The 13438-nt window shown below is 38.2% G+C and overlaps 1 protein-coding gene across 6 annotated transcripts in view; it reads left to right on the top strand.

Annotated features, from left to right (window-relative positions):
• The window catches only part of LRP6 (LDL receptor related protein 6), a 172720-nt gene that overhangs the window by 145792 nt on the left and 13490 nt on the right, over nucleotides 1–13438 (top strand). For all 6 annotated transcript variants that reach the window (XM_026502407.4, XM_044385229.3, XM_044385230.3 and 3 more), the window contains 2 exons: nucleotides 10978–11214; nucleotides 12048–12158. In XM_026502407.4, the coding sequence (XP_026358192.2) occupies nucleotides 10978–11214; nucleotides 12048–12158 (348 nt within the window). The remainder of the gene's footprint in view (nucleotides 1–10977; nucleotides 11215–12047; nucleotides 12159–13438) is intronic.

The following is a 13438-nucleotide window of genomic DNA, read 5'->3' as shown; positions in this document are numbered from 1 at the left end:
GAGGAGTGTATCAGTAGTTTGTTTCTTTTTATTGCTGAGTAGTGTTTCATTGTAAAAGTATGTCACAGATTATTCTCCTGTTGAGGGACATTTTAATTGTTTTGTATTTTTGTTCTTAAGAATAAAACTGCAGGGGTGCCTCGGTGGCTCAGTTGGTTAAGTGTCTGCCTTTGGCTCAGGTCATGATCTCTGCGTCCTGGGATCGGGTCCCACATTGGTTTCCCTGCTCAGCGGGGAGTCTGCTTCACCTTCCACCTCTCCCCCTGGCTTGTGCTCTCTGATTCACTCTCTCTCAAATAAATAAATAAAATCTTTAAAAAATAGAATAAAACTGCAGTCAGTGTTTGTGTGTAAGATTTTTTTGTTGTTGGGGTGGCAGGCTGGCTCAGTAGGTGGAGCGTGTGATTCTTGATCTTGGGGTTGTGAGTTGGAGCCCCATGGTGGGTGTAGAGATTACTTAAAAATATTTTTAAGAAAAAGATTTTGGGTGGGGAGGTACCTGGGTGGCTCAGTCAGTTAAGCATCTGCCTTCAGCTCAGTCATGATCCCAGAGTGCTGGAATCGAGTCCCGCATCGGGCTCCCTGCTCTGCAGGCAAGCTGCTTCTCCCTCAGCCTCTGCCTGCTGCTCCCCCTTCATGTGCTCTCTCTCTCTCTAAATAATAAAATCTTTTTTAAAAATTGTAATTTAACATTGATTTTACTGTGGAGGTAAATGAAATACAGAATCTTAATTCGTCTGCCTGAGCTTCGAGATGTGTTTTCATTTGAGCCTGCCTTACCTACTCATCTCCTTTCGTATTTCAGTTTATTTTTGTTTGGCTATTTAGAGTTTGGTGATTACTGTTGCATGTTCTGTTTTGTTTTGCCTCAGTGGACGTACTTGTGGTGTTTCAGAGATTTTTTTCTTTTTGCATGCCGTCCTATATATTACTTATTTTTCAAGGAGCATCTCATGATGTTTAAACAAACGTCACTAGCTGTTTTCGTTCTCCCCTTTCTCTGAATTGTAGCACTGTTACCACAGTTTGCTTGACATGCAGTTGAGAGTGATGTTTTGTTTTGTACTAATGAGTCTCTTCCTAGCCCCAATCAAATTAAAAGCGCTTTAAGAACACGGACCATGTATTTTACCTATTTTTTTTCTTCACATGATCTGGTATAGTGCTGAATACATAATAGCCTCAAATTCCCTCTCTAAGTAATATCTCAAATTCCCCATGTAAAATGTTTACCTGTAATTTGCAGTGTTCTCTATTTTAAAGATAAAAGGTTTGGGGCACCTGGGTGCTTCAGTCGGTTAAGCGTTCAACTCTTGGTTTCTGCTCAGCTCATGATCTTGCGGTTGTGAGATTGAGCCCCACTTCAGACTGTGCTCAGGGCAGAGTCTGCTTCAGATTCTCTCTTCTCTCTTCTTCTCCCTCCTCACTCTCTCTCTCTCAAATAAATATATAAAATCTTAAAAAAATGATAAAAGGTTTTCCAATCTATAGTCATATTAATAGTTATATTATCTAGTGAATTTACTAACAGGTTTTTAAAAGAAGTCAATGAGCCTGTGATATAGTAGTAAAGGCAATGGGCTAAAACTAAGGAGACTGTCCTTCCGATCCTTTTATTTTTAACTATCCCTTGTTTATAGGAAGCTCATGACCTTTGGCAGTCACAGCCTCTCTGAGCCTCAGTTTCCTCATTTGCAAAAACAAAGAAGTTGGGCTTGAATGACAATTCTCAGAGTGACCTCAGCAGCTTTTACCTTTTTAAAAATTATTGAGGACCCCAAATAGCTTTTGTTTGCATAGATTATGTTTATTTATATTTAGTAGTTGAAATTAAAACCAAGAACTTTAAAAAAAGTATTAAAAATAAGAATAATAAACCCTTACATGTACTCAGACTAAACCTGTTAAGAAAGTTAACTGTATTTTCTGAAGCAAAATAATTTTTTAAATTTTTTATTATGTTAGTCACCATACAGTACATCATTAGTTTTTGATGTAGTGTTCCATGATTCATTGTTTGCCTATAACACCCAGTGTGAAGCAAAATAATTTTAGTGAGAAATGTGACATTTTTTTTACATTTTTGTAAATCTCTTCAGTGGGGGTGGGATTCTCATGTCCTTTTCTGCATTCAATCTGTTGTAATATGTGGTTTTAGTTGAAATATATAAGGAAATTTAGCCTTATACAGAAGTGTAGTTGGTTAACGGAGAGCTATAGTAATAGTCTTTTCAAATAATTATGCATATTACTTTGAATTCTACACCCAGTATTCCAAGTGGTAGTTTACTGTAGGTTTAGTTACCATGTGGAATTTGAAATGATATTAACTTTTCATAATCTCTTATATTAAAATCCATTGTTGTATTTTGTGTTCTGAATGGATATTTTACCCAGGCATGATTTTGTAACCTTATACCATGGTCATTTGGAAATACTAGAATTTCAATCAGAAGTTCCAGATCTTCAGATGTTAGACAGTATCTAAAATCACATGTTTATATCACCACCAATCTCGTTAGAAAAACTTTTAAGTAGGGGTACTCTGTCAAGCTTGTAGTGTTGGATACAGGTTTTCCATAATTATAATTTCTGGTTGAAAGCTCCAGTGCTATAATATGCTGCAAAAGTACAGTGTTACAATTTGCCATTGTTTTCCTTGAAGTAACAGGCTCACTAATTCATTTTTAATATAAATACAATTAATTAACATATAATATATTATTAGCTTCAGTGGTAGAGGTCATTGATTCATCAGTCTTTTATAATACCCAGTGCTCATTACATCCCATGCCCTCCTTAATGTCCATCACCCAGTTACTACATCCTTCCACCCCCCTCCCCTCCAGCAACCCTCAGGTTGTTTCCTATGATTAAGAGTCTCTTATGGTTTGTCTCCTCTGATTTTGTCTTGTTTTATTTTTCCCTCTATTCCCCTATGATCCTCTGTTTTTGTTTCTTAAATCCCACATATGAGTGAGATCATATGATAATTGTCTTTCTCTGATTGACTTATTTCGCTTAGCATAATACCCTCTAGTTCCATGCACGTTGTTGCAGATGGCAAGATATCAATTTTTTGATGGCCGAGTAGTATTCCATTGTGTATATATACACCACATCTTCTTTATTCATCTGTCAGTGGACATCTGAGCTCTCTCCATAGTTTGGCTGTTGTAGACACTGCTGCTATGAACATTGGGGTGCAGGTCCCCTTCAGATCATTAAATTTGTATCTTTGGGGAAAATATCCAGTAGTGCAATTGCTGGGTCATAGGCTAGCTCTGTTTTTAACTTATTGAGGAACCTCCATACTGTTTCCCAGAGTGGCCGCACCAGCTTGCATTCCCACCAACAGTGTAAGAGGGTCCCCCTTTCTCCTCATCCTTTCCAAAATCTGTTGTTTCCTGACTTGTTAATTTTAGCCATTCTGACTGTTGTGAGGTGGTATCTCATTGTGGTTTTGATTTGTATTTCTCTGATGCTGAGTGATGTTGAGCACTTTGTGTGTGCTTTGTGTGTGTGTGTTGGTCATTTGTATGTCTTGGGAGAAATGTCTGTTAATGTCTTCTGCCCATTTCTTGATTGGATTATTTGTTCATTGGGTGGTGAGTTTGATAAGTTCTTTATAGATTTTGGAGACCTAGCCCTTTATCTGATAAGACATTAGCAAGTATCTTCTCCCATTCTGTTGGTTGTCTTTTAGTTTTATCATCTGTTTCCTTTATCTGGTGAAGTCCCAAAGTTCATTTTTGCCTTTGTTCCCCTTGCCTTTGGAGACCTGTCTAGCATGAAGTTGCTGCGGCCAAGGTCAGAAAGGTTGCCTGTCTTCTCCTCTAGGATGTGGATGGATTCCTGTCTCACATTTAGGTCTTTCATCCATTTTGAGTCTATTTTTGTGTATGGTGTAAAGAAATGGTCCGGTTTTGTTCTGCATGTGGCTGTTCAATTTTCCCAACACCATTTGTTGAAGAGACTCTCTTTTTTCCATTGGATATTCTTTCCTGCTTTGTTAAAGATTAGTTGACCATAGAGTTGAGAGTCCATTTCTGGGTTCTCTATTCTGTTCCATTGATCTATGTGTCTGTGTTTGTGCCAGTACCATATTGTCTTGATGATTACAGCTTTGTAATAGAGCTTGAAGTCCGGGACTGTGATGCCACCAGCTTTGGTTTTCTTTTTCAACATTCCTTTGGCTATTCAGGGTCTTTTCTGGTTCCATCCAAATTTTAGGATTATTTGTTGTAGCTCTGTGAAAAATGTTGATGGCATTTTGATAGGGATTGCAATTGAATGTGTTGATGGCTCTGGGCAGTATGACATTTTGACAATATTTTTCTTCCAATCCATGAGGATGGTACGTTTTTCCATTTCTTTGTGTCTTCCTCAATTTCTTTCATGAGTGTTCTGTAGTTTTCTGAGTACAGATTCTTTGCCTCTTTGGTTAGGCTTATTCCTAGGTATCTTATGTTTTGGGGTGCAATTGTAAATGGGATTGACACCTTTATTTCTCTTTCTTCTCTCATTGTTAATGTATAGAAATGCAGCTGATTTCTGTGCATTGATTTTGTATCCTGCAAACTGCTGAATTCCTGTATGAGTTTTAGCAGTTTAGGGGTGGCATCTTTTGGGTTTTGCACAATAGAGTATCACGTCATCTGGGAATAGTGAGAGCTTGACTTCTTCTTTGCCAATTTGATTGCCTTTTATTTCTTTTTGTGGTCTTATTGCTGAGGCTAGGACTTCCAGTACTGTGTTGAACAACAGTGGTGATAGTGGACATCCCTGCCTTGTTCCCAACCTTAGGGGAACAGCTCTCAGTTTTTCCCCATTGAGAATGATATTTGCTGTGGCTTTTTTTATAGGGCTTTTATGATATTGAGGTGTATGTTCCCTCTGTCCCTACACTGTGAAGAGTTTTAATCAAGAAAGGATGCTGCACTTTGCCAGATGCTTTTTCTGCATCTATAGAGAGGATCATATGGTTTTTGTCCTTTCTCTTATTAATGTAGAGTATAACATTGATTGATTTGTGGATGTTGAACCACCCTTGCAGCCCAGGAATAAATCCCACTTGGTCATGGTGAATAATCCTTTTAATGTTGGACCCTTTTGCCTAGTATCTTGGTGAGAATTTTTGCATCCATATTCATCAAGGATATTGGTCTATAACTCTCCTTTTTGGTGGGGTCTTTGGTTTTGGGATCAAGGCAATGCTGGCCTTATAGAATGAGTTTGGAAGTTTTCCTTCCATTTTTATTATTTGGAATAGCTTCAGAAAAATAGGTGTTAATTCTTCTTTAAATGTTTGATAGAATTCCCCTGGGAAGCCATCTGGCCTTAGACTCTTGTTTTTTGAGAGATTTTTGATTACTGCTTCAATTTCTTTGCTGGTTATGGGTCTGTTCAGGTTTTCTATTTCTTCCTATTTCAGTTTTGGTAGTTTATACATCTCTAGGAATGCATCCATTTCTTCCACATTGCCAGTTTGTTGGCATATAATTGCTCATAATATGTTCTTATAATTGTTTGTATTTCTTTGCTGTTAGTTGTGATCTCTCCTCTTTCATTCATGATTTTCTTTGTTTGGGTCCTTGCTCTTTTCTTTGTGATAAGTCTGGCCAGGGGTTTATCAATTTTATTAAGCCTTTCAGAGAACCAGGTCCTAGTTTCATTGATCTGTTCTACTGTTCTTTTGTTTTCTACTTCATCGATTTCTGCTCTAAGCTTTGTTATTTCCCTTCTCCTGCTGGGTTTAGGCTTTATTTTCTGTTCTTTCTTCAGCTCCTTTAGGTGTGAGGTTGGGTTATGTATTTGAGACCTTTCTTGAGAAAGGCTTGTAGTGCTATATACTTCCCTCTTAGGACCACCTTTGCTGCATTCCAAAGGTTTTGAACAGTTGTGTTTTTTCATTTTGTTTCCATGAATTTTTAAAATTCTTCTTGAATTCCCTGTTTGACCCATTCATTCTTTAGTAGGATGTCTTTAGCCTCCCTGTACTTGAGTTCTTTCCAAATTTCCTATTGTGATTGAGTTCCAGATTCAAAGCATTGTGGTCCAAAAGTATGCAGGGAATGATCCCAGTCTTTTGGTACCATTTGAGACCTCATTTGTGACCCAGTATGTGATCTGTTCTGGAGAATGTTCCATGTACACTGAAGAAGAGTGTGTATTCTGTTGCTTTAGGTTGGAATGTTCTGAATATATCTATGAAGTCCATTTGGTCCAGTGTGTCATTCAAAGCCCTTGTTTCCTTGTTGATCTTCTGCAGATGATCTTTCCATTGCAGTGCTGTTGGGGGGGGGGGGGGTGTTAAAGTCCCCTACTATTATTGTGTTATTATCGATGTGTTTCTTTAATTTTATTAATTGGTTTGTATAATTGGCTGCTCCCATGTTAGGGGCATAAATATTTACAATTGTTAGATCTTCTTGTAGGATAAACACTTTAATTATGATATAGTATCCTTCCTCATCTCTTATTGTTGTCTTTGGTTTAAAATCTGATTTGCCTGATATAAGGATTGCCACCTAGCTTTCTTTTGATGTCCATTAGCATGATAAATGGTTTTCAACCCCCTCACTTTAAATGTGGAGGTGTCTTTGGGCTTAAAATGAGTCTCTTGCAGACAGCATATCAGTGGTCTTGCTTTTTTTCCTGTCTGATACCCTGTGTCTTTTGATTGAAGCATTTAGCCCATTTACATTCAGAATAACTATTGAAAAATATGAATTTAGTGCCATTGTATTGCCTGTAAAGTCACTCTTTCTGTATATTGTCTCTGTTCCTTTGTGGTCTATCTTTCTTTTGGGCTCTCTCTTCACTTACAGGATCCCTTTTAATATTTTTTGTGGGGCTGGTTTAGTGATTACAAATTCTTTTAGATTCTGTTTGTCCTGGAAGCTGTTTATCTATTTTGAATAACCTCCTAGCTGGATAAAGTATTCTTAGTTGCATATTTTTCCTCATTTAGTGTCCTGAATATATCATGCCAGTCCTTTCTGGCCTTCCAGGTCTCTGTGGATAGGTCTGCTGCCAGTCTAATGTTTCTACCCTCATAGGTTATGGACCTCTTGTCTAGAGGTGCTTTCAGGAGTTTCTCTTTGTCTGAGATTTGCAAGTTTCACTATTACATGTTGGGGTGTTGACCTGTTTTTATTCATTTTGAGGGGATTCTCTGTACCTCCTGGACTTGAATGCCTATTTCCTTCCTCAGATTAGGGAAGTTCTCCACTATAATTTGCTCCAATACAACTTCTGCCCCTCTCTCTTTCCTTTTCTTCCGGGATCCCAGTTATAATACTGTTTCGCTTTATGGTATCATTTATCTCTTGAATTCTCCCCTCTTGATCCAGTGGTTGTTTTTCTCTCTTTTTTTTTTTCAGCTTTATTCTCCATCATTTTGTCTTCTGTTTCGCTAATTCTCTCTTTTTCCTCATTTCTCCTAGCAGTTAGAGCCTCCATTTTTATTGCATCTCATTAGTAGCCTTTTTAAAATTTTGACTTGATTATAGCTCTTTTATTTCTCCAGAAAGGGATTCTCTAGTGTCTTCTATGCTTTTTTCAAGCCCAGCTAAGCATCTTTATAATCATTATTCTGAACTCTAGTTCTGACATCTTCCTTATGTCCATACTGATTAGGTCCCTGGCAGGGACCTTTTTTCTTCTCTTTTTTGAGGTGAGTTTTTCTGTCTTGTCATTCTGTCCAGAGAAGAAGAGCTGAACAAGAGAACAAAATACTAAAATGATAGCGACAACCCCCAGAGAAATACACAGTAAACAAATCAGAAGAGACCTGAAATGGAAAAGAGAAAAAAATTAAAATTTAAAAAATAGAATATAATCAGACAGATAAAACAGAGCAATATACTGGATCCTGTGTAGATTTTGGTCTGTTAGTAAACTAAATCCCAAAATTGTAAGGAAAGAAAAACGTATATATGTACAAAAATAAAATCAAATACAGTTAAAGGATAGAATGTAACTGTAAAAATGAAAGTTAAAAGACAAAAAAAAAAAAAGAAAAGAAAAAAACAAGAAAGATTATAAACAGAAAGTTGAACAGAACAGAGCAATACACTATATCCTGAGTGTATTTTGGTCAGTTTGTTAGAAGGAATTACATCTCAAAATTGTAAAGAAAGAAAAACTTATATATATTATATATATATATATATACAAAAATAAAATTAAATACATTGAAAGGATAGAATGTAATTATAAAGATAAAAAGTTTAAAAAGACTGGGCGCCTGGGTGGCACAGCGGTTAAGCGTCTGCCTTCGGCTCAGGACGTGATCCCGGCGTGATGGGATCGAGCCCCACATCAGGCTCCTCCGCTATGAGCCTGCTTCTTCCTCTCCCACTCCCCCTGCTTGTGTTCCCTCTCTCGCTGGCTGTCTCTATCTCTGTCGAATAAATAAATAAAATCTTTAAAAAAAAAAAAAAAAGAATTAAAAAAAGTTTAAAAAGACTTTAACAGAAAAAAAAAAAAAGAATATGATCAGACAGGTGAAGAGAACAGGTCCATATACTAGATTCTGGATGTATTTTGGTGTGTTTGTTAGAAGAAACTGCATCCCAAAATTGTAAGAAGGAAAAACTTTGTATACACACACACACACACACACACACACACGTATACACGCACACACATACATACACACACACACAAATTAAATACAGTGAAAGGACAGAATTTAATTGTAAAAATGAAAATTAAAGATTTTTAAAAAGAGTTGATAAAATAAGAAATTGGTTGAAAAAGGTAAGAGACCAAAAAAAAAAAAAAAATTAAAATTGAAAGACTAAGGAATCATGGAGGAAAAACCATGAATTCTATATACTATTTTCCCCTAGCACTGTAGTTTTGCATTTCTGTGTGATTGGTAAACTTGGTCTTCGTCAGTTGTTTTTGCTGATCTTCTGGGGGAGGGGCCTGTTGCATTGATTCTCAGGTGTCTCTGCCCCAGGCGGAATTGTACCACCCTTGCCAGGGGACCAGGCTAAGTAAGCGACTCCGGATTGCTCTATGTGACTTTTGTTCCCTAAAGTCTTTCTGTTCCCTTTAGAGGATGACAGTGAAAATGGTGGCCTCCCAATCTCCAGCCCCAGAGCAGAAAGCTGGGGCCCCATTCCTCAGTGTGCCCTCAGGGAAAAACAGTCAATCACTTGGTCTCCCCAGTCTGTGACTGCACTCCATGCTCACCCAGCTTGTGACCGAGCATTTCTATCTCAGGCCCACAACACCGTTTCAAGGTTCCAAACCCTGCAGACTTACGTGGTGCACACCTGTGCCGCTCTCCCCGGGGGGAGAGAGTGGGGTCTTGCTGAGGTTCTGCCGCTCACTGGGCCCCTGTTTGGAGAGCAGTCACCCCACGGTGCCTGGGTTGGTAGTATATGGCAGCCCCACGCTGAGAGCCCACTCCAATGGCTGGGAACTCTGCCGCAGTCAGGGACCCCAGTCTTCCTGTGACCCCGGGGATCCTGAGACCACACTGTCCCACCTAGGATTCTGCCCCACCCTGCCACCTGAGCACCTTTCAGGCAGATGCATCCCTCACCAGAGCAGACTTCTAAAAGTTCTGATTTTGTGCCCTGCTGCTCTATCACTTTCGGGTGCCGGCTTATAGAGCCTCCCTCCCCCCTTGGTTTATCTTCCGATATTTGGCCTGGGATTCACTTCTCCGCACCTTCTACCTTGCAGGAAGTGGTCCCTTTTCTATTTGTAGTGTTGCAGTTATTCTTTTCTTAGCTCTTGGGTTGAGTTCACAGGTGTTCAGGATGATTTGATAGCTATCTACTGAACTGCTGGGACCAGACGAAACTGAGGTTTCCTACTCCTCCACCATCTTGGACTATCTCCTCACTAATTCGTTTTTTTAAACTTCTTGCCAAATACCTAAGTGTAAATAACTGGTTTATTTGTAGTTCTTCTTTCAATTTAAAATAAAAATTGTGTGGGGCGCCTGGGTGGCTCAGTCGTTAAGTGTCTGTGTTCGGCTCAGGGTGTGATCCCGGGGTCCTGGGATCGAGCTTCGCATCGGACTCCTCCGCTGGGAGCCTGCTTCTTCCTCTCCCACTCCCCCTGCTTGTGTTTCCTCTCTCGCTGGCTGTCTCTCTCTCTGTCAAATAAATAAATAAAATCTTTTAAAAAATAAAAATAAAATAGTAAAATAAAAATGATGTTCCATTTTGGGTTGCGCTTACATCTCAAAGTGCTTTCCCATGAGAAACCATCATTCTCAGGTGTGCAACACGAGCTTTATGCGTACTTCCCATTTTATCAAACACTATTGAAGAGACCACATGTATTCCAAGAGTTGATTTTAATATAGTTAATATTTTTACTGATTCGTCAAGAATATTTTAAAATAAAACTGGCTTTTTTTTTTTTTCTAAACTATGAGTGTGTGGCTGTGTGGAATGCAGTTACTACTAATACAGTTTGATACCACTGCCTTGAGTTTGCTAAGGTGCCAAGACTTTTACCAGCCATACTTTTTGTTGAGTCAGGGCAAGTTTAGTGAGAAAGGCAAGTGGCATCTCAGTATTATTATAAAATAGTTTTGACTTTGTAGATCCCCTTCCCCAGGGGTTCCTGGACCACTCCTTGAGAACCTCAGCACTAGAAAACTATGAATTCTAGGCTAACTTTAAAATATTTGTAGGTTGATGATTATAGTGATGATTATTCCTCAGTTATGTGTGAGATTATAATGGATTGCAAATAATCCTACTTGAATTATAATATATGAGAAAACTTCTTTCTGTTTTAGAGTTTTGCAAGTTAGCAAATTTAAATGTAGTAGTGTAAGAATCGTATTTCTTCTCTGGTTAGATGGGATAGTTTACAGATTTTATCTATTAAAAAGTGTTTTACGTATGTTAATTGTTAAGTGACCTTCGCTCAAGTGTGTTTGTACATTTGTGTGACTGTTGTATTTTTGTCACTCCTCTCCCCCTTGTTCATTTGAAGAACCCCCAACATGTTCTCCTCAGCAGTTTACTTGTTTCACGGGAGAAATTGACTGTATCCCTGTGGCTTGGCGCTGCGACGGGTTTACTGAATGCGAAGACCACAGTGACGAACTCAATTGTCCTGTATGCTCAGAGTCCCAGTTCCAGTGTGCCAGTGGGCAGTGTATTGATGGTGCCCTCCGATGCAATGGAGATGCAAACTGCCAGGATAAATCAGATGAGAAGAACTGTGAAGGTATCCGAAATTCCTGGGGCCTGGTTGTGTAATTTTTTTTTCCATTAATGTTCAGTTGTTTGAAATTCAGAATATTGCTTTGGCTCAATGGTAGATTTGGGTTTTTTTCAAGTACATTTGATTCTGTTATGTTTAAACCTAGTAGCATGTTCCAATTGTTGTTTTAATCCACTTACCATGCATAAGGTTTATACACTTTAATAAGCTTTGCAGATTGAGAGATGAGGCCCAAAAGTTAGACCTTCAGTATGTAAAAATAGTCCTTGTTTCCACTGAACTCTGAATTAGTAGATTTATTTGTTACAATGTAAAATAATTTCATATCTTCCTCTTTGCACCACTAACCTTTAACATGGTAAAAAACAAATTCTCTAGAATTTTTTTAGTGTCTAGAAATGCATGTAGAGGGCACCTGGGTGGCTCAGGCGGTTAAGCTCTCTGCCTTTGGCTCAGGTCATGATCCCAGGGTCCTGGGATTGAGCCCTGTGTCGGGCTCCCTGCTCACCGGGGAGTCTGCTTCTCCCTCTGCCCCTCCCTACCAATCTCTCTCAGATAAATAAATAAATCTTTAAAAAAAAATGCATGTAGAATTCTTAACAGAATTATTAGTGAAAGATGAAATTTAATGTAAAGAACAAAATAGGAAATTTCCTGCTGGATTTCTTTTCCCGTTCTTTTCTCTCTACCAATAGAAATCCCCAGAGAATAATTTTTAAGTTATATTGTAAAGTCTAATTTGTTTTTCATTTATACCCAGAAGGTTTTTGACTCTTGCCAGAGTTTGACTTTACGTGCTAGTAAAAATAAGAAAACTATTTACATTTTTTCCCTAGTGCTTTGTTTAATTGATCAGTTCCGCTGTTCCAACGGTCAGTGCATTGGAAAACATAAGAAATGTGATCATAATGTGGACTGCAGTGACAAGTCAGATGAACTGGATTGTTGTAAGTAGGACTAAAACCTTATATATTACTCTCACGGGAGAATTTTTAAAATACTTTTTCCTTTCTTTGTGGGTGAATTTCACTTATAATTATCATCTCTTTATGAAGAAACAAGCATTAGGGGCACCTGGGTGGCTCCATCAGTTAAGTGTCCAACTCTCGATGTTGGCTCAGGTCATGATCTCAGGGTCATGAGATCAAGTCCTCCATGGGGCTTCCTCCTCAGCCCAGAGTCTGCGTGACAGTCTCTCTCCCTCTCCCTCCCTCCCTCCCTTGCTCTACCCCTCCCCCTACTTGCGTTCTCTTTCTCCCTAAAATAAATAAATAAAAATCTTGGGGGAAAAAAAAAAACCAGAAAGAAAGAAGAAGAAGAGAAACAAGCATTAATGTTAAGCTAGTTATTTGTACCAGGATTTTTTATGTTTTGCTTTTACTAATTCCTTAAAAACAGCAGTTTTCTTTGCACAAAAATCTCCACAGAAACATTAAGGAAAGCATCAGAAAAGAATGAATACTATTTTTGCCACAACTAAAGTTAAGAAATTCTCAAACCATTTAGATATGTGGAAATCAGTCAGTGGTATAAACTTGAGATTCTGAACATTAGCCCATATTTATCATCTCTCATGTTTTTCTTGACACGTTTCCACCGGTTTCTCAGTGATTTTAAGAGCTTCCTTAAAATGCAGCCTGAGGATTCTTAGGCCAACATATACCCCTATGCCTAAAGACCCTACGGTACATAACTCATAGTTTCTTCAAGGTTCATATAACTTGACCAATGGCCTGACATAAAATATATCCCAAACTGATAAACTTAGTTCTGAATGGAATTCAGCATAAGTCAGGTCTACCCTGTCAAACTGATTAATAGAATTTAGGTAGAATTCACTTACAAACTCTTTATACATAATGAAAACTTCAAGCTGGTATTTTTACAAAATTCAAATGAGATCCTTACTAAGACTTTTAGAACCTATTCATTTATTCAGCAGACTTTTACTGAATGCCTGCTATGTGTTGACGGTCCATGGTTCCTGAACCAAGTTTCTCAAAGTCCTCTCTGGTTGAGGTAGTAGTAAGAAAAAAGATTTCGAAGCCAAATAGAGATGGATTTGAATTCTAGCTCCACCTCTTACCAGCAAATTATTTGTTGTTAAACTTGAGTTTCTTTATCTTTAAATGAAGATAATATTTAGCCTAGTGGTTGTGAGAAAATTAAAGAATTCAGTGTATATAAGATATATACCCTGGCTCATAGTAGACACTGTTGATAAAGG

Source organism: Ursus arctos, unplaced genomic scaffold (genome assembly GCF_023065955.2).
Source record: "Ursus arctos isolate Adak ecotype North America unplaced genomic scaffold, UrsArc2.0 scaffold_26, whole genome shotgun sequence".
Classification (NCBI taxonomy): domain Eukaryota; kingdom Metazoa; phylum Chordata; class Mammalia; order Carnivora; family Ursidae; genus Ursus; species Ursus arctos.
Note: the sequence above shows the minus strand (reverse complement) of the source record. Positions and strands in the feature narration are given on the sequence as shown.